At 47.5% G+C, this 19,638-nt stretch overlaps 2 protein-coding genes across 3 annotated transcripts in view; one reads left to right on the plus strand and one right to left on the minus strand.

The window, feature by feature from the left end:
• LOC134984379 (zinc finger protein 585A-like) overlaps positions 1 to 19,638 on the plus strand; it is a 290,470-nt gene that overhangs the window by 72,806 nt on the left and 198,026 nt on the right. The gene's annotated exons all lie outside the window — the stretch shown is intronic.
• Positions 299 to 19,412, minus strand: LOC134984377 (zinc finger protein ZFP2-like). 2 transcript variants are annotated; one of them, XM_063949973.1, is made up of 4 exons: positions 19,336 to 19,412; positions 19,119 to 19,216; positions 18,295 to 18,964; positions 299 to 3,031 (listed from the first exon to the last, which is right to left on the minus strand). In XM_063949973.1, exons 1-4 carry the CDS (start codon positions 19,367 to 19,369, stop codon positions 1,710 to 1,712), a joined length of 2,124 nt encoding a protein of 707 aa, XP_063806043.1. In that variant the 5' UTR covers positions 19,370 to 19,412; the 3' UTR covers positions 299 to 1,709. The 2 variants fall into 2 exon arrangements, with proteins under 2 accessions (XP_063806043.1, XP_063806042.1); XM_063949972.1 differs by having other exon boundaries at positions 299 to 3,034.

Raw genomic sequence — 19,638 nt, forward strand, 5'->3', positions numbered from 1 at the left:
CTCCCCCTTCCCCTCATAGCGCTTTGACATTACCTTTATTGCTAATTATCAACTGGTTCTGTGCGTGACCCATACACCTCTTTACTGCCTCCATCAGCCGCTGGTACTGCACTGTGACCATCCACCCTCTTTCCACTACTGCCACCCGCCCTGTCTCGCCCCACTACTGCCACCCACCCTGTCCTCCCCCACTACTGCCACTACCCTGTCTCCCCTCTGACACCTTAGCGCTGCTTGGGGACAATATTACCCACAGACAGTGCCTCCGGCAGCCTCCGCCACAGCACTACTGCCACCCACCCTGTCCCCCCCCCCCCTGACATCTCAGCACTGCTTGGAGTTTCTTGGTACAGCTGGTAACAGTCCATCTGCAGATGGAAGCAAGTAGGACAGTAAGGAGGCAGAAGCTGCATCTGGTACCATGGACCCTGGTCATGTAGGGCTGGGAGAGTCAGTAAGATTATGTAATAGAGTCACAATCTTACAGGCAGCCGGTGAAGGGAGCAGAGAATGGGTATTATGTGGCAGGAACGGGCTGATTAGGTAACAGCCTGACTGCTGCATTCTGTACAAGCTACAACCGATGCAATTCTTTTGCTGGGAGACCCAGGTAGAGGACATTGCAGTAGTCTAAGTGTGATGATAAAAGTGCATGTATGACTGTAGGTAGATCTTCTGAGGGAATAAAGTGCTGGAGTCTGGCTCTGTTCCTCAGATGAGGATCTGATTGTGGCTGATACCTGATGTCTAAGTGTCACTCCACCATCCAGGACACCAAGATTCCGCATATGGGGGGTCAGTCCGAGTTGTTCGCTTGTTGCCGATTTTAGCAACGGAGCAATTAATGCGAAAATGAGCAGTGTGACAAGTATTTTAGTTCAAAACTTTGTAGATTTACTCACGGCAGAACGAAGAATTTTCAGCGTTGAAGTGATCGGAGTGTGAGTGACAGGAAGTGGGTGTTTCTGGCCAAAAACGGACCGTTTCCTGGAAGTGTGCAGAAAAACGCAGGCGTGCCAGGATAAAAAGCGGGTGTGTCTGGAGAAACAGGGGAGTGCCTGGCCGAACGCAGGGCATGTTTGTGACGTCAAACCAGGAACGAAATGGCCTCAGCTGATCTTAGTGTAGGAGTAAGTCTTGAGCTACTCAGAAACTGCTAAGAATTTTCTATTCGCTATTCTAATCTTTCGTTCATAATTCTGCTAAGCAAAGATACACTCCCAGAGGGCAGCGGCCTAGCGTGTGCAATGCTGCTACAATCAGCTAGCGAGCTAACAACTCGGAATCACCCCCATGATCAGCATTTTGTAACTCTGAACCCCCAAGCGTAATTCTGGTTGGTAGGCAAAGCTGAGCTGTAGCCCTGTACTTTGTTGGTGAGCTTCTATCAAAAGGACCTGTTTCACCAGGACTGAGTCACAGCCAACTGGCATCACCCACACCTGGAGCTCAGCTAGACAACCATTTAGGATTGGTACTGGGTTCTCAGTACCCGGAGCAAAAGACAGGTCATCTGCATAGCAGTGGTAGATGAGGACATGACATCTGATTATTATACCCAGTGGTAGCATGTATATTGCAAAAAGCATAGGAGATAGGATAAGAACCTTGAAGAACAACGCAAGGCAATGATGAGTATACTCCAGAAGATTAAAATGGTTCCTCAACTGAGTGATGTCTATTGTGTGCAACAAGAGCTGATTTATTTCTCAGAGTATATAAATGGCCTCACCTGTGTGACTTCTCTGATGTATAACAAGAACTGATTTTCGTGTAAAACATTTCCCACACTCAGAACATGGAAATGGCTTCTCACCTGTGTGACTTCTGTTATGTCTAACAAGAACGGTTTTGTGTGCAAAACATTTCCCACACTCAGAACATGGAAAAGGCTTCTCACCTGTGTGACTTCTCTGATGTATAACAAGTTGTGATTTCTGTGTAAAACATTTCCCACACTCAGAACATGGAAATGGCTTCTCACCTGTGTGACTTCTGTTATGTCTAACAAGATCTGATTTGTGTGCAAAACATTTCCCACACTCAGAACATGGAAATGGCCTCTCACCTGTGTGACTTCTCTGATGCTTAACAAGATCTGATTTCAGTGCAAAACATTTCCCACACTCAGAACATGGAAAAGGCTTCTCACCTGTGTGACTTCTCTGATGTATAACAAGTAGGGATTTCCAGGTAAAACTTTTCCTGCACTCAGAGCAAGAAAATGGCTTCTCACGGGTGTGACTTCTCTCATGTATAACAAGATTTGATATGTGTGCAAAACATATCCCACACTCAGAACATGGAAATGGCTTCTCACCTGTGTGACTTCTCTGATGTTTAACAAGATCTGATTTCTGTGCAAAACATTTCCCACACTCAGAACATGGAAATGGCCTCTCACCTGTGTGAGTTCTGTGATGTATAATAAGATCTGATTTCCGTGTAAAACATTTCCCACACTCAGAACATGGAAATGGCTTCTCACCTGTGTGACTTCTCTGATGTTTAACAAGATCTGATTTCTGTGTAAAACATTTCCCACACTCAGAACATGGAAATGGCTTCTCACCTGTGTGACTTCTCTGATGTCTAACAAGACGTGATTTCCGTGCAAAACATTTCCCACACTCAGAACACGGAAATGCCTTCTCACCTGTGTGACTTTTCTGATGTATAACAAGATCTGATTTGTATGTAAAACATTTCTCACACTCCGGACATATCAGTGGCCTTTCACCTGCCTTACCTGTGTGTGGGTTAATAGGCTTTGTGTTCTGTGTAAAACATTTGGCATCTATAGAACATGGAAACAATGTATCTACTCTCAGAGCTGTAACAGATGCACCAATATCAGAGTGATCAGGAGAATATTTTGCAGGATCAGGGGGACCAGCTGATAGAGCTGGATGTATAATTAGGGTAATGGGGTTAGCTCCTGGAGAATCCTGTCTACTGTCATTATCTTTAATGTCACAATCCAAGGATAACATTAGATGTCCTTCTGAGATATTCCAGCTTGTGTGTCCATCTGCTGGAAATAAAATACATTATGGAAATGTGACATTTTCTGTAACAATATTAATCTTGTAAACAATAGAAGACGACTCTCTGGGACACTTAATTGTAAATGTGTGTGTATAATAAAACATAACTTTTAATGAAGGCTTTATAATACTGTGTCTCAGACTATCATTGTGTCCACCCTCCTGAGAACACTCACAATAACAAATGTAATAATAAGATTTTACTCACAGGTAAATCTATTTCTCGTAGTCCGTAGTGGATGCTGGGGACCCCGTAAGGACCATGGGGAATAGACGGGCTCCGCAGGAGACTGGGCACTGTAGGAAAGATTTAGTACTACTGGTGTGCACTGGCTCCTCCCTCTATGCCCCTCCTCCAGACCTCAGTTAAGGAAACTGTGCCCGGAAGAGCTGACATTACGAGGAAAGGATTTTGGAATCCAGGGTAAGACTCATACCAGCCAAACCAATCATACCGTATAACTTGTGATAAACTTACCTAGTCAACAGTATGAACAACAACAGAGCATCAAACAATGGATGCCAACATAACATAACCCTTTATTAAGCAATAACTATATACACGTATTGCAGAAAGTCCGCACTTGGGACGAGCGCCCAGCATCTACTACGGACTACGAAAAATAGATTTACCAGTGAGTAAAATCTTATTTTCTCTAACGTCCTCTTGGATGCTGGGGACTCCGTAAGGACCATGGGGATTTTACCAAAGCTTCCAAACGGGCGGGAGAGTGCGGATGACTCTGCAGCACCGAATGGGCAAACACAAGGTCCTCCTCAGCCAGGGTATCAAACTTGTAGAAATTAGCAAATGTGTTTGAATCCGACCAAGTAGCTGGGGGGCAAAGCTGTAATGCCGAGACCCCTTGTGGAGTAAGCTTTCACAGAGTGGGCTTTCACAGATTTTTGATGCGGCAATCCAGCCGCAGAATGAGCCTGCTGAATCGTGTTACAGATCCAGCGAGCAATGGTTTGCTTTGAAGCCGGAGCACCCAGCTTGTTGGATGCATACAGGATAAACAGCGAGTCAGTTTTCCTGACTCCAGCAGTCCTGGTTACATAGATCTTCAAAGCCCTGACTACATCAAGCAACTTGGAATCCTCCAAGTCACGAGTAGCCGCAGGCACCACAATGGGTTGGTTCAAATGAAAAGATGACACCACCTTCGGCAGAAATTGCGGACGAGTCCGCAATTCTGCCCTGTCCATATGGAAAACCAGATAGGGGCTTTTACATGACAAAGCCGCCAATTCTGACACACGCCTAGCCGAAGCTAAGGCCAATAGCATGACCACTTTCCACGTGAGATACTTCAGCTCCACGGTCTTAAGTGGCTCAAACCAGTGGGATTTCAGGAATCTGGACCTTTATAGATCCCAACTTCAAGCACATAGTCACTCCAGACTGTAGGAAGTGCAGGAACCGGCCAAGCTGGAATTCCTCTGTAGGGGCCTTCCTGGCCCCACACCAGGTAACATATTTTTGCCATATACAGTGATAGTGTTTTGCCGTCACGTCCTTCCTAGCCTTTATCAGCATAGGAATAACTTCATCCGGAATGCCTTTTTCTGCTAGAATCCTGCGTTCAACCACCATGCCGTCAAACGCAGCCGCGGTAAGTCTTGGAACAGACAGGGCCCCTGCTGCAGCAGGTCCTGTCTGAGAGGCAGAGGCCATGGGTCCTCTGTGAGCATTTCTTGCAGTTCCGGGTACCAAGTCCTTCTTGGCCAATCCGGAACAATGAGAACAATTGTTCTCACTCCTCTTTTTCTTACGATTCATAGCACCTTGGGTATGAGAGGAAGAGGAGGAAACACATAGACCGACTGGAACACTCACGGTGTTACTAGTGCGTCCACAGCCATCGCCTGATGGTCTCTTGACCTGGCGCAATACCTTTGTAGCTTTTTGTTGAGATGGGATGCCATCATGTCCACCTGTGGCAGTTCCCATCGATTTGCAATCTGAGTGAAGACTTCTTGATGAAGTCCTAACTCTCCCGGGTGGAGGTCGTGCCTGCTGAGGAAGTCTGCTTCCCAGTCGTCCCCTCCCGGACTGAACACTGCTGACAGTGCTTGCACGTGATTCTCCGCCCAACGAAGAATCCTGGTGGCTTCCGCCATCGCTACTCGGCTTCTTGTGCCGCCCTGGCGGTTTACATGAGCCACTGCAGTGATGTTGTCTGACTGAATCAGCACCGGTTAGTTACGAAGCAGAGGTTCCGCTTGACTCAGAGCGTTGTATATGGCCCTTAGTTCCAGGATATTTATGTGCAGACAAGCCTCCTGACTTGACCACAACCCTTGAAAGTTTCTTCCCTGAGTGACTGCCCCCCATCCTCGGAGGCTCACATCCGTGGTCACCAGGACCCAGTCCTGTATGCCGAACCTGCGGCCCTCGAGAAGGTGAGCACTCTGCAGCCACCACAGAAGAGACACCCTGGCTCTGGGGGATAGGGTGATCAGCTGATGCATCTGAAGATGCGATCCGGACCACTTGCCCAACAGATCCCACTGAAAGGCCCTCGCATGGAACCTGCCGAATGAAATGGCTTCGTATGACGCCACCATCTTTTCCAGGACTCTCGTATAGTGATGCACCGATACCTGTTTTGGTTTTAAGAGGTCTCTGACTAGAGTCACGAGCTCCTGAGCCTTCTCCGCTGGGAGAAGCATCTTCTTCTGGTCTGTGTCCAGAATCATGCCCAGAAAGGGCAGACACGTCGTAGGAATCAGCTGCGACTTTGGGATATTCAGAATCCAGCCGTGCTGTCGCAACACTTCCTGAGTGTGTGTTACGCTGATCAGCAACTGCTCCCTGGATCTCGTCTTTATGAGGAGATCGTCTAAGTTTGGGATAACTGTGACTCCTTGTTTTCTCAGGATCACCATAATTTCCGCCATTACCTTGGTAAATATTCTCGGTGCCGTGGAGAGCCCAAACGGCAACGTCTGGAATTGGTAATGACAGTCCTCTACCACAAATCTGAGGTACTCCTGATGAGGTGGATAAATGGGGACATGCAAGTAAGCATCCTTGATGTCCAGAGACACCATAAAATCCCCCTCTTCCAGGCTTGCAATGACCGCACTGAACGATTCCATTTTGAAATTGAATCTTTTCAGATAAATGTTCAGGGACTTTAAATTCAATATGGGTCTGACTGAACTGTCCGGTTACGGTACCACAAACATTGTGGAACAGTATCCCCTTCCCTGTTGAAGGAGGGGAACCTTTACCACCACCTGCTGGAGATATAACTTGTAAATTGCCGCTAACACTACTTCCCTTTCAATGGGGGAAGCTGGCAGGGGCGATTTGAGGTAACGGTGAGGGGGCGTCACTTCGAATTCCATCTTATATCCCTGAGACACAATCTGTATAGCCCAGGGATCCACCTGTGAGCGAACCCACTGGTGGCTGAAATGTCAGAGACGCGCCTTCACCGCTCCTGGCTCCACCTGTGGAGCCCCAGCGTAATGCGGTGGATTTAGTGGAAGCCGGGGAGGACTTCTGCTCCTGGGAACTAGCTGTATGGTGCAGCTTCTTTCCTCTACCCCTGCCTCTAGCAAGAAAGGACGCACCTCTGACCTTTTTGCTTCTTTGTGATCGAAAGGACTGCATTTGGTAATACGGTGCTTTCTTAGGCTGTGAGGGAATATATGGCAAAAAATTTGACTTCCCAGCCGTAGCTGTGGAAACTAGGTCCGAGAGACCGTCCCCAAACAATTCCTCACCCTTGTGAGGCAAAACCTCCATGTGCTTTTTGGAGTCGGCATCACCTGTCCATTGCCGAGTCCACAGGACCCTTCTGGCAGAAATTGACATTGCATTTATTCTAGAGCCCAGTAGGCAAATGTCCCTCTGGGCATCCCTCATATATAGGACAGCGTATTTTATATGCCTCAGGGTCAGTAAAATGGTATCCTTGTCTAAAGTATCCAGCTCCTCAAACAGATTATCTGTCCATTCTGCTACAGCACTACACATCCAGGCCGACGCAATCGCCGGCCTCAGTAGAGTACAAGAATGTGTATAAACAGATTTCAGGATACTTTCCTGCTTCCTATCTGCAGGATCCTTTAGGACGGCCGTATCCTGTGACGGCAGGGCCACCTTCTTAGATAAGAGTGTCAGAGCTAATTCTACCCTAGGGGCGGATTACCAGCGCATCCTGTCCATTGGCGGGAAAGGATACGCCATAAGTAACCTTTTGGAAATCAGCACTTTCCTATCGGGGGAATCCCACACTTTTTCACATAATTCATTTAACTCATGTGAAGGGGGAAAAGTCACTTCTTGCTTTTTCTCCCCATACATATAATCCCTCTTGTCAGGGACAGGGTTTTCCTCTGATATGTGCAATACATCCTTCATTGCTATAATCATGTAGCGGATGGCTTTAGCCATTTTAGGCTGCAATTTTGCATCATCGTCATCGACACTGGAGTCAGAATCCGTGTCGATATCTGTGTCAACAATTTTGGATAGTGGGCGCTTTTGAGACCCTGACGGTCTCTGCGCTGTAGGATCAGGCATGGGCTGAGACCCTGACTGTCCCAAAGCATCAGCTTTATCCAACCTTTTATGCAAGGAGTTTACATTATTATTTAACATCTTCCACATATCCATCCAATCGGGTGTCGGCGCCGGCGGCGGAGACACGTCATTCATCTGCACTTGCTCTGCCTCCACATAGCCCTCCTCGTCAAACATGTCGACACACACGTACCGACACACCACACACACAGGGGATGCTCTATATGAGGACAGAACCCCCTCAAGGCCCTTTGGAGAGACACAGAGAGAGTATGCCAGCACACACCCCAGCGCTATATGACCCAGGAATCACACAGTAACTTATTGTTTACCCAGTAGCTGCTGTATATATGATTAAAGCGCTAAATTTATGTGCCCCCCCCCTCTCTTTTCTACCGTGAGTCTGCAGGGGAGAGCCTGGGGAGCTTCCTCTCAGCGGAGCTGTGGAGAGAAATTGGCGCTGGTGAGTGCTGAGGAAGAAGGCCCCGCCCCCTCAGCGGCGGGCTTCTGTCCCGCGATTTTGTGTAAAATTAATGGCAGGGGCTCATGCATATTACAGTGCCCAGCTGTATAAATGCTGCTTTTGCCAGGAGGTACTCAATTGCTGCCCAGGGCGCCCCCCCCTGCCCCCTGCACCCTACAGTGACTGGAGTGTGTGGGTTAGTGTGGGTGCAATGGCGCACAGCTGCAGTGCTGTGCACTACCTCATATGAAGACAGGAGTCTTCTGCCGCCAATTTTGACGTCTTCTTGCTTCAACCCACCGGCTTCTGTCTTCTGGCTCTGCGAGGGGGATGGTGGCGCGGCTCCGGGAACGGACAACCAAGGTTAGGTTCCTGTGTTCGATCCCTCTGGAGCTAATGGTGTCCAGTAGCCTAAGAAGCGCAACCTAGCCGCAGTTAGTAGGTTTGCTTCTCTCCCCTCAGTCCCACGTAGCAGAGAGTCTGTTGCCAGCAAAAGCTCTCTAAAAATAAAAAACCTAACAAAATACTTTCTTTACTAGTAAGCTCAGGAGAGCCCAGTAAAAGCACCCAGCTCTGGCCGGGCACAGATTCTAACTGAGGTCTGGAGGAGGGGCATAGAGGGAGGAGCCAGTGCACACCAGTAGTACTAAATCTTTCTTAGAGAGCCCAGTCTCCTGCGGAGCCCGTCTATTCCCCATGGTCCTTACGGAGTCCCCAGCATCCACTAGGACGTTAGAGAAATTCTAATAAGACTTAGATATATCTCTCTCTTGTACTGGTAACTAACCATGAAGTATAAATGGAGATGTAGTCACTCGCCAGGTCCTATGTCAGCACCAATGTAAAACAATGGCTGGGGAACATATCGTATGAATTGGAGATTCTAGATGAACAATAACATCAGTCATATGAGCTGATGGATCAGAGTAATGTCTCCTAACGTTACTCCTAGAAGCATTGGTAAGGTAGCATTCCTTTATGTGTGTGCTCATACGCTGGTAAGCCTGTACATGTGTTACTCACCCCTATATAAGGTATATTGCTACAGCAGAGTAGGTGTGGTACAAGGTACTTTACATGCAATACACCATATAATACCCTGTAATCATCATCTGCTAGGTTATAATCTACTTTCTCTTACGTCCTAGAGAATGCGGGGGTACATTTAGTACCATGGGGTATAGACGGGCCCTTTGGGAGCCACTGGCACTTTAAGAGTTTAATAGTGTGGGCTGGCCCCTCCCTCTATGCCCCTCCTACCAGACTCAGTTTAGAAAATGTGCCCGGAGGAGCCGGTCACAGCTATGGGAGCTCCTAGGAGTTTTCTAAGTTTTGTATTTTCTAGAGTTAGTTAGGTTACAGGAAGGCTCCTGGCAACAGCCTCCCTGCTTCATGGGACTTAGGGGGGGTCGGGAATAGGAACCAACTTCCTGAAGAGTTAATGGTTCCCTAGTCCGCTGACAGGACACTGAGCTCCTGAGGGTGCTGATCGCAAGACCATGAGGCGACTGCTCACTACCGCAGCACGGCCGCCAACCCCTAACAGAGCCAGAAGAAAGAAAAGTGGTGAGTGCAGCGCCAGCGTCTCAGTTAGCGGCAGGGTATGGCGGCACAAGGGTGGGAGCGTAGCTCTGACAGGCTGCGCTCCAGGAAGGCTCAGCAACACACAGTGTAGGCGCTTTGAGGAGCGTCCTGAGCCAGCACGGATAAACCCTCCACTGGTCACGCAGATAACAGGGGCTAATCCCGCTGTTATCACTAAAACCCTCAGGCCAGTATAAACAATTAGTGCGGGAAGCCGCACGCCATTACAAGGGACGGGGCTTCCTCTCAGAGCGGATCCAGCACTCACCAGCGCCATTTTCTCCCTGCAGATGATAGGAACTAGGACACTGACAGGGAGCGCTGCCATCCATATTAAGGTTAGTTAGTCAGCGCCGGGCTTTTATCATAATAACTGCCTACAGGGGCGCTGTGTGGCTGGCTCCTTATACTCTGTGACTCTCTGAAGGTACTCTGGGGGAAACTGTGTCTGACATTTTCCTGTGTGTGTGTGTGTGTGTGTGTGTGTGTGTAAGTGTGTATATCCACATTACCATGTCTAAGGACTCTGTGTCCTGTGCTGCAGAGTGTGTATCTTCTCCTGAGGAGTCTATTCCATGTACTCAGGACTGCAATGTGCTGTCTCAGCCTTCTGAATCCGAACCCCCATGGGTGGATTCTTTAAGGGGAATGATATCCCAGATTTCAACAAGGATGTCACATACTGAGAAAGAGACGCAGGTTTTGAGACAATCTGTAGTGGGTATGAAATATTCAGCTCCCACTACTTCATCTAAAACCCCACCTACATACCCCAAAAAACGTACACTTGCTCAGATAATGCAAGCTGTCACTGACACCGACTGATACAGGGGACGGTGATGGGGATATGCAGGGCGGGGGGGATGTAGCCCTTGCTAAAGGGGTGCAGCTAATGACTGAAGCCATTAGGGATGTTTTGCATATTTCTAAGAAAGTTCCGGAACAAGTAGAGGAATCTTATTTTACAGTAAATAAGAAGTCCTCGCCTACCTTCCCTGCTTCTAAGGAGTTAAACTCCTTGTTTGAAAATTCCTGGGAAAACACAGAGAAAAAATTCAAGATCCCTAAAAGAATTCTCATTGCTTTGCCTTTCCCTGAAGAGAATAGGAAGAAGTGGGAAAACCCACCTATAGTAGACGCTTCTGTATCTAGGCTGTCTAAAAAGGTGGTTTTACCTGTCGCTGGTTCAACCGCCTTAAATGAGCCGGCTGATCGCAAGATTGAAACTACGCTGAAATCACTATACACAGCTAGAGGCGTGGCTTTAAGGCCCACTATTGCTTGTGCGTGGATTTCTGAAGCCATAGTAAAGTGGTCAGGCACCTTACTAGAGGACTGAGATACTATGGATAGGAGTGAAATTTACTTGTTTTTACAGGATTCTGCAGGTTTCATGGTGGAGGCCATGAAGGACATTGGCCTGCTACTTCCATGGCTGTCTCGGCACGCAGAGGACTCTGGCTACACCAATGGACTGCGGATGCAGTATCCAAGAAAAGTGTGGAGAACCTGCCATTCACAGGTCAGGCACTATTTGGGGACGCACTGGATGCGTGGATTTCCACGGTGACTGCGGGTAATTCAACATTTCTTCCCTCCGCAGCACCACCAGCTAGGAAGGCCTATATTGAACCTGAAGTTGTGGAACCCCTAACTTGAGGGTTTTCCAATTCAAGATGGAGTCTCTGAGAGTGGTGATCTCAGGTCTGGAGGAGGGGGAATTCCTAGTATCCCTGGATATCAAGGATGCGTACCTTCACATTCTGATCTGGCCACCTCACCAGGCCTAGCTACGGTTTGCACTACAGGACTGTCACTATCAGTTCCAGACGTTGCCATTTGGCCTCTCCACAACACCTAGGGTGTTCACCAAGGTCATGGCGGAGATCATGCTCCTCCTACGCAAACAGGGAGTGAACATAATTCCATATCTGGATTATCTGCTGATAGAGGCATCTTCTAAGGAGAAGCTGTTGCAGAGTATTGCGCTCTCAACTCAATTACTCTGGGATCATGGGTGGATCCTGAACCTTCCAAAGTCACATTTGGAACCGACAAGGAGACTGACCTTCCTGGGGACGATACTTGACACAGAAGTGCAGAGGGTGTTTCTACCGATGGAGAAAGCGTTGGTGATCCAATCAATGGTCAGGGATGTCTTGAAACCTCCCCGGGTATCTGTTCAGGGCCGTCTTTTCGTATGGGCTCAATGGTCTCTTGCCAAAGGGCCCCAGGAGTAAAAGGGCCCTAGGCTGATAGCTGAGGGTCCCCTCTTTCCAAGGTTACCAGATTTTTGAAAAATCGGCACTGGGGAACCGGAGATATCTGACTTCAAAACAGTGGTCCCCATCCAAGCCATTTAATTGTCCTTCCCAGCCAGATATCTCGGGTTCTGTCTAACTTAGATTTTTTCTGAGGGTATACGCAAAAAGCTGGGACTCTCCCCTTTTGGTGAACACTGGCAGCTTGTCTCTTCTATGCCCAGAACCAGAGATATCAGCCTTCAAGCAGCTTGTCTCTGCTCCAGCTCCACACGCCTGGTATGCAGTTTTATATTTTTGTTGGTGGATTGCTCTGGCTCCTGAACTCTGATCCACAAGTCTCCATTACCTCCTGGGACTCTAGTTTTTTGCATCCCATTAAAGTTAAGAAATCTATTTCCAGGAACTGGAGATATCTGCAGTCAAGCAAGCTGCCCTCCGGGCAGAAAATTATGAATATTAAGCCCACTCCACTATCAACCCCTCCCCTACGTATTAAACATTCCCTACCAACCTGAAAGTCATGTACCAGGGCCCCGTCATTCAGCCCAATGTCCCCTTCTACAGTTTAGTGTTCTCATTCCTGCCCCATCTGTGCAGGAAAGGAGTAATTAGCAGAAATTATTTCTACAGGTCCTACATGCTGAGCAAAAAATAGAACACCCCCTACCGCCCGTGGGACATCAAAGCTGCCGCTGACAGCACCCCCACCCCTACTGCTGGAGGATGGGTAGGGGCCCAAGTGCATTGCTGTGCCCAAGGGTCTACACTGCTGTTAAGATAGCTCTGTATCTGTTCATCAGTGTATTCACCTTCTGGGGAATACACTATGGAAGATTCCATGCACGGTTCTTCCAGCTGGATCTCCTGGACAAGTGGTCGGGATCGCATCTTCACATGCACCAGCGGATATGCCTGTCGCCGAAAGCCAGAATTTCACTACTCTGGTGGCTGCAAACTTCTCACCTGCTCGAGGGCCGCAGGTTCTGGATTCAGAATTGGATTTTTCTAACCACGGATGCAAGCCTCAAAGGTTGGGAGCAGTCACCCAGGGGGAAAACATCCAAGGAAAGTGGTCAAGCCAGGAATCGGTCCTTCCAATAAAATTCTGGAACTAAGGGTCATATACAATGGCCTTCTACAAGCGGCTCATCTTCTGCAAGATCGAGCCATTCAGGTTTAGTTGGACAACGTCACAGCGGTGTCCTACATAAACAGGCAGGGTGGAGCGAAGAGCAGGGCTGCAATGTCAGAGGTTACAAGAATCCTCCTCTGGGCAGAAAGACACGCGCTGGCGCTGTCGGCGATCTTCATTCCGGGAGTGAACAACTGGGAAGCGGACTTCCTCAGCAGATACGATCTCCATCCAGGAGAGTGTGGACTTCATCAAGAAGTCTTTGCAGACGTAACGTGTCTTTGGGGAACTCCTCAAACAGACATGATGGCGTCACGCCTCAACATAAAGCTTCGGAGGTATTGTACCAGGTCTCGGGACCCTCAGGCAGTAGCAGTAGACGCTCTGGTAACACCGTGGGTTTTCAAATCGGTCTACACGGAACGATTGCATGTCATCACTCCAGCATTGTTCCGGCATTTCCTCCTCTCCTCCTAACCCATGGTGCTACGGGTGAATCTGGTGGAGCTGTGAAATATAGAGGACATACACGTGGGGTTCCTGTGCAGCCAGATACGCTACCCTGTGCCACTGCATCCTAGTACCCTCTCCTCTCCTGCCTTATTACTGACCTGGTTCACCCGCCCAGTTTTTTCAGATTTGGGCTTCCCTGCCAGAAGTGGTCATTTTCAAAACTGGCAATATAGCCACATGCCCTCCTGAAACCAACCGCTTGTCTGGGAGCTACAGACACTGCCAGCCCATGATCGGTGCCCTTCACTACAGTCTTGGTGATTTCCGGCAGGGACTTCTGAATGAAGACAGCCGACAGAGCGGTTACGTGATTTTCCGCCCAGCGAAGAATCCTGGTGGCTTCCGCCATCGCGACTCTGCTTCTTGTCCCGCCTTGGCGGTTCACATGAGCCACTGCTGTGACATTGTCTGATTGAATCAGAACCGGTAGGTTTCGAAGAAGACTCTCCGCTTGTCGAAGGCCGTTGTAAATGGCCCTGAGTTCCAACACAGTGATGTGTAGACAGGACTCCTGGTCTGACCACAGTCCCTGAAAATGTCTTCCTTGAGTGACTGCTCCCCATCCTCGGAGGCTCGCGTCCGTGGTAACCAGGATCCAATCCTGAATTCCGAACCTGCGACCCTCCAGCTGGTGAGTACTTTGCAACCACCACAGGAGAGACACTCTGGCCCCTGGGGACAGAGTTATTTTCCGATGTAAGTGCAGATGGGACCCCGACCACTTGTCCAGAAGGTCCCATTGAAAAGTCCTTGCATGGAACCTTCCGAAGGGAATGGCCTCGTAGGCCGCCACTATTTTCCCAGAACTCGAGTGCATTGGTGAACTGACACCCTTTTCGTTTTAGCAGGTCTCTGACCATGTTCTGGATGTCATGGGCTTTCTCCAGTGGGAGGAAGAGCTTAATTTGATCCGTATCCAGTATATACCTAGGAACGTTAGTCGAGTTGTCGGAATCAACTGTGACTTCGGTAGATTCAGAATCCAACCGTGTTGCTGGAGCACTCTCAGAGAGAGCGCCACACTGCTCAGCAATTTCTCTCTGGATCTCGCTTTTATTAGGAGATCGTCCAAGTATGGGATAATTGTGACTCCATGTTTGCGCAGGACCACCATCAATTCCTCCATTATCTTGGTGAAAATCCTCGGAGCCGTGGAAAGCCCAAACGGCAACGTCTGAAATTGGTAATGACAATCCTGTACAGCGAATCTCAGGTATTCCTGATTGGTGGGGGGGTATATGGGGACTTGAAGGTACGCATGCTTTATGTCCAGAGACCCCAAAAACTCCCCCTCCTCCATATTGGCTATTATCGCTCTGAGTGATTCCATTTTGAAGTTGAATCTTTTTATGTACAGGTTTAGGGATTTCAGATTCAAAACAGGTCTGACCGAACCGTCCGGTTTCGGGACCACAAAGAGGGTTGAGTAGTAACCTCTTCCCTGCTTGGTCAGGGAAACCCTGATTATTACTTGCTGTAGACACAGCATATGAATTGCAGCTAACACTACATCCCGTTCCGATGTGGAAGCTGGTAGGGACGACTTGAAAAATCGGCGCGGGGCCACCTCCTCGAATTCCAGTTTGTAACCCTGGAAAACTATTTCCAACACCCAAGGATTCAGGTCTGAGCTGACCCAGGCCTGGCTGAAAAGTCGAAGACGTGCCCCCACCGGTGCGGACTCCCTCAGGGGAGCACCAGCGTCATGCTGTGGGTTTTGGAGTAGCCGGGGAGGACTTTTGTTCCTGGGCAGCTGCCGAAGCAGATGCTCTTTTGCCTCTGCCCTTACCTCTGGCGAGGAAGGAGGATCTCCGACCTCTTCTGGACTTGTGCGACCGAAAGGACTGCATCTGATAGGGTGGTACTTTCTTTTGCTGTTGGGGAATAAATGGTAAAAGTTTGATTTACCTGCTGTAGCTGTGGAAACCAGGTCCGTCAGCCCATCCCCAAACAATACATCTCCCTTATAGGGTAGAACTTCCATATGTTTTTTGGAATCTGCATCACCCGTCCATTGGCGAGTCCATAAGGATCGTCTCGCTGAGATAGACATGGCATTGGCCCTAGAAGCCAGCAATCCAATGTCCCTTTAAGCATCCCTCATAAATAAGACTGCGTCTTTAATATGGGCTAGAGTTAAGAATATAGTATCCTTATCCATATTATCAAAATCAGCTGTCAGCTCATCTGTCTAAGCTGAAATCGCGCTACACACCCATGCCGACGCAATTGTCAGTCTAAGGACTGCTCCAGTATGAGAATAAATACACGTTAAGGTAGTTTCTTGCCTGCGATCTGCAGGGTCCTTAAGGGCAGCTGTGTCATGAGACGGTAGCGCCACTTTCTTGGACAAGCGCGTCAGGGCCTTGTCCACAGTGGGAGGTGATTCCCAACGCTCCCTGTCCTGTTTAGGGAAGGGGAATGCCATATAAATTATTTTGGGGATCTGCGGTCTCTTTTCCGGAGTCTCCCAAGCTTTTTCAAAGAAATCATTTAGTTAATGAGATGTGGGAAAGTTAATAATCTGTTTCTTTCCCTTAAACATGTGCACCCTTGTGTCGGGGGCCGAGGGTTCATCCACAATATGCAACACATCCCTTATTGCCGCAATAATACACTGAATGCTTTTGGTCACCCTAGGGTGCAATTTTACTTCGTCATAGTCGACACTGGAATCAGAATCCGTGTCGGTAGTAGTGTCTTGTGTTAAGGGACGCTTTTGAGACCCCGACGGGCCCTGTGAGTCAGTCCAATCCGAGGATTGACCCCCTGATATCCCCCCTAATTCAGCCTTATCAAGCCTCTTATGTAAGGATGCCACACTTGCATTCAACATATGCCACATATCCATCCATTCCTGAGTAGGCACAACCGACGGGGACACACCACTCATTTGCTCCACCTCCTCCTTGGAAAAGCCTCATGGTCCTTACGGAGTCCCCAGCATCCTCTACGGACTAGGAGAAATAGATTTACCGGTAGGTTTAAAATCTTATTATCCCAATGTTATCCTGTGGATAACCTATACACCCTGCCAGAGAAAGATATACATATCTATCTAAGAGGATAGAATTTGATCGGTGTTGTTGCACTGTTTTGTTGGCAGGTTACTTGATACTTTCGTCCTCATTGGTTACAATAGGTCACGTGGATGAGGTTCACTCGTATCCCCGGACATAGCGCGTGTCAGATGACGTCATTTGATGCGCTGGAGTGAGCGACGGATGGCATCATGGACGGTTCCACCAGGTATATTAACGACACAGGACGTGCACATGCGTGTAGATGGCGACACTAAAACTACTGGATGATTATTGTGAATGTCTGAGGTATTGATACAATGCAAATTTGTTGAGATATTGTTTCTTTTTCAGATGAAACCATGGGTCGTGCACGTGATGCAACTGGCAAAAGGGAGCCATTGGTTTTGGCCGAGACCGGCATTTGTTTGTTGGTGATCCATTGTAGACCGTGAGTAGTATCCATCTACAGTGGAAGAAGTATGGACACCAAGAATCTCAGCGGCGGAACAGTGGGCGAAAGTAGATCATGACAAATCGGGACAACAGGCATTTAGGGCGCCTAGCAACCACCAATCGTTACAAACCCATCAGGAACTGCACCAACAGTACAATGCCGGACCCAGCCAAACAGTCCCAGATCTGGTGAATTGGAGGGCAACGTGAGATGTGGTGGCACGTCAGACTGGTGCTCTGAAAACCAATCCAAGCCTTTCGGTCACTGTTCCACCGCTGAGAGCATACCTAAAGTTTAACACTAATGTGATAGCTGTTTTTCTGGTAATTATTTTTAGCAATAGAGTAGCACCTGCAGTATAGTGGGGTCCCTTGTCGGGGGCTGCAGGCTTAAATGCATTGAGCAATACATGAACTAAAACTCCACTGTTTATTATTGTTAGTTAAAATACTGAGTGCAAGACACATTTATGTATGTAGTAAGGCTACTGGGAGACCTTAGATTGAGCAATATTGGATCTGGCCATTACATTGCCTAAAGTCATAACCTCAGAACTGCACAGAGCAGGAACTATTATTCACAAGTAATTAGGAATGTGTTCCTCATGAACAAGTCCACAATTACCGTCTGAAGGTTACACAATTATTTCAAGTCTACACAATTGATATTTGAGGATAAAGCCTTTAACAGAAAACACCCCTGAAGAAGTCACTATTGACGAAACGCGTTGGATGACACCCAATTTGGATTTAGAGTGAATTGGAGTGGATAAGAACAAGCCAGCCCATGCAAGGGTGACAACAAGTGCAAAACGCTTGTCTTATGATTATACAGATATGTACTTGTGATAAGCTTTTACTCTGTTTTACTTGAAGTTCTAGATTCAAATTTCATTTTATTTCTGAATCTTATACGAATTATATTTCAGTATAGCAGGAAATATTTCATACCTGCATCATCTAACAAAATGCATATAAATTAGGCACTCTACAAAAAACAATACTAATTATATACATATATAAATATATATATATATATATATACACACATTTATAGATAATCGCTAATTATAAACTTCTGCTTGTTACTTTTAATAACATTATAGTGTTGTGTGTAATATCTCTCTATATGTGATATTTGTCATGGATAGCCTTGTGTTAGAAACACCCAACTGAGAACAGGGCTGATGGCGGAGGAGGGTTTAGGATAAGAGATTGCTGTAGTGACTGAGCAATGAGAATATGTGACTTCTGTAATAAGTGTTTATTACTCACCTGTGCTGATATCTGTAGGGATCTCCTCCTTCTTACACTGCTGATCACCCCTCACATACGTCTCGTCTTCTTCCTCTATATCTTCTGTCTTTATATCAGTCACATACGTCTCTTCTTCTCCCTCTATATTTTCTGTCTTTATATCAGTCACATTCGTCTCTTCTCCTTTCATATCAGTCACATATGTCTCTTCTTCTCCCTCTATATCTTCTGCCTTTCTATCAGTCACATACGTCTTTTCTTCTCCCTCTATATCTTCTGCCTTTATATCAGTCACATACATCTCTTCTTCTCCTTCTGTATCTTCTGCCTTTATATCAGTCACATACGTCTCTTCTTCTCCTTCTGTATCTTCTGCCTTTATATCAGTCACATACGTCTCTTCTTCTCCCTCTATATCTTCTGCCTTCATATCAGTCACATACGTCTCTTCTTCTCCCTCTATATCTTCTGCCTTTATATTAGTCACATACGTCTCTTCTTCTCCCTCTAAATCTTCTGCCTTTATATCAGTCACATACGTCTCTTCTTCTCCCTCTATATCTTCTGCCTTTATATTAGTCACATACGTCTCTTCTTCTCCCTCTAAATCTTCTGCCTTTATATCAGTCACATACGTCTCTTCTTCTCCCTCTATATCTTCTGCCTTTATATCAGACAGACGTTCTTCCTAAATAACCCAAAAAATACAATGACATTTGCATAGTGTTAGATTAAACTGAGGTGAAACAGTATAATATCAGTGTATAATACACACAGCTCCTCTACAGATCATATAGTGACAGTCACTTTGGTATATGGGTGAGACCCTAAATCCCACCTACCTGATCCTCCTGTGGGATCCTGTGATTCTCCTCTGTACAGTCCAGGGAATACAGAGGACGGGGACATCTCTCTGGGGTATCTCTGTTACTGGGCCCATCTGTAGGAGACACACAGTGACTGAGTACAGTGTATATATGTGATTATCAGATGACGTGTTTATATAGGGGGCCCCCATACCTGCTCTCCCCTGTACAATACATGACAGTCTCCTCTTACCCAGTGATGTGAGGGGCCGGTGATTCTCCATCATCACGTCCTTGTACAGACCCCTGTGTTCCTCTATATACTCACCCTCCTGCACGGAGACATAGACAGTGACATCCTGACACCTTATAGGAACCTGACACACACAGTGATACAGTCATCACCCAGACACGTCCCCTGGTGTTACTGTATAATGTCCCATTCCCAGCAGTCACTTCTCCAGTCATCACCCAGACACGTCCCCCGGTGTTACTGTATAATGTCCCATTCCCAGCAGTCACCTCTCCAGTCATCACCCAGACACATCCCCCGGTG

Source organism: Pseudophryne corroboree (genome assembly GCF_028390025.1).
Source record: "Pseudophryne corroboree isolate aPseCor3 chromosome 3 unlocalized genomic scaffold, aPseCor3.hap2 SUPER_3_unloc_5, whole genome shotgun sequence".
NCBI lineage: Eukaryota > Metazoa > Chordata > Amphibia > Anura > Myobatrachidae > Pseudophryne > Pseudophryne corroboree.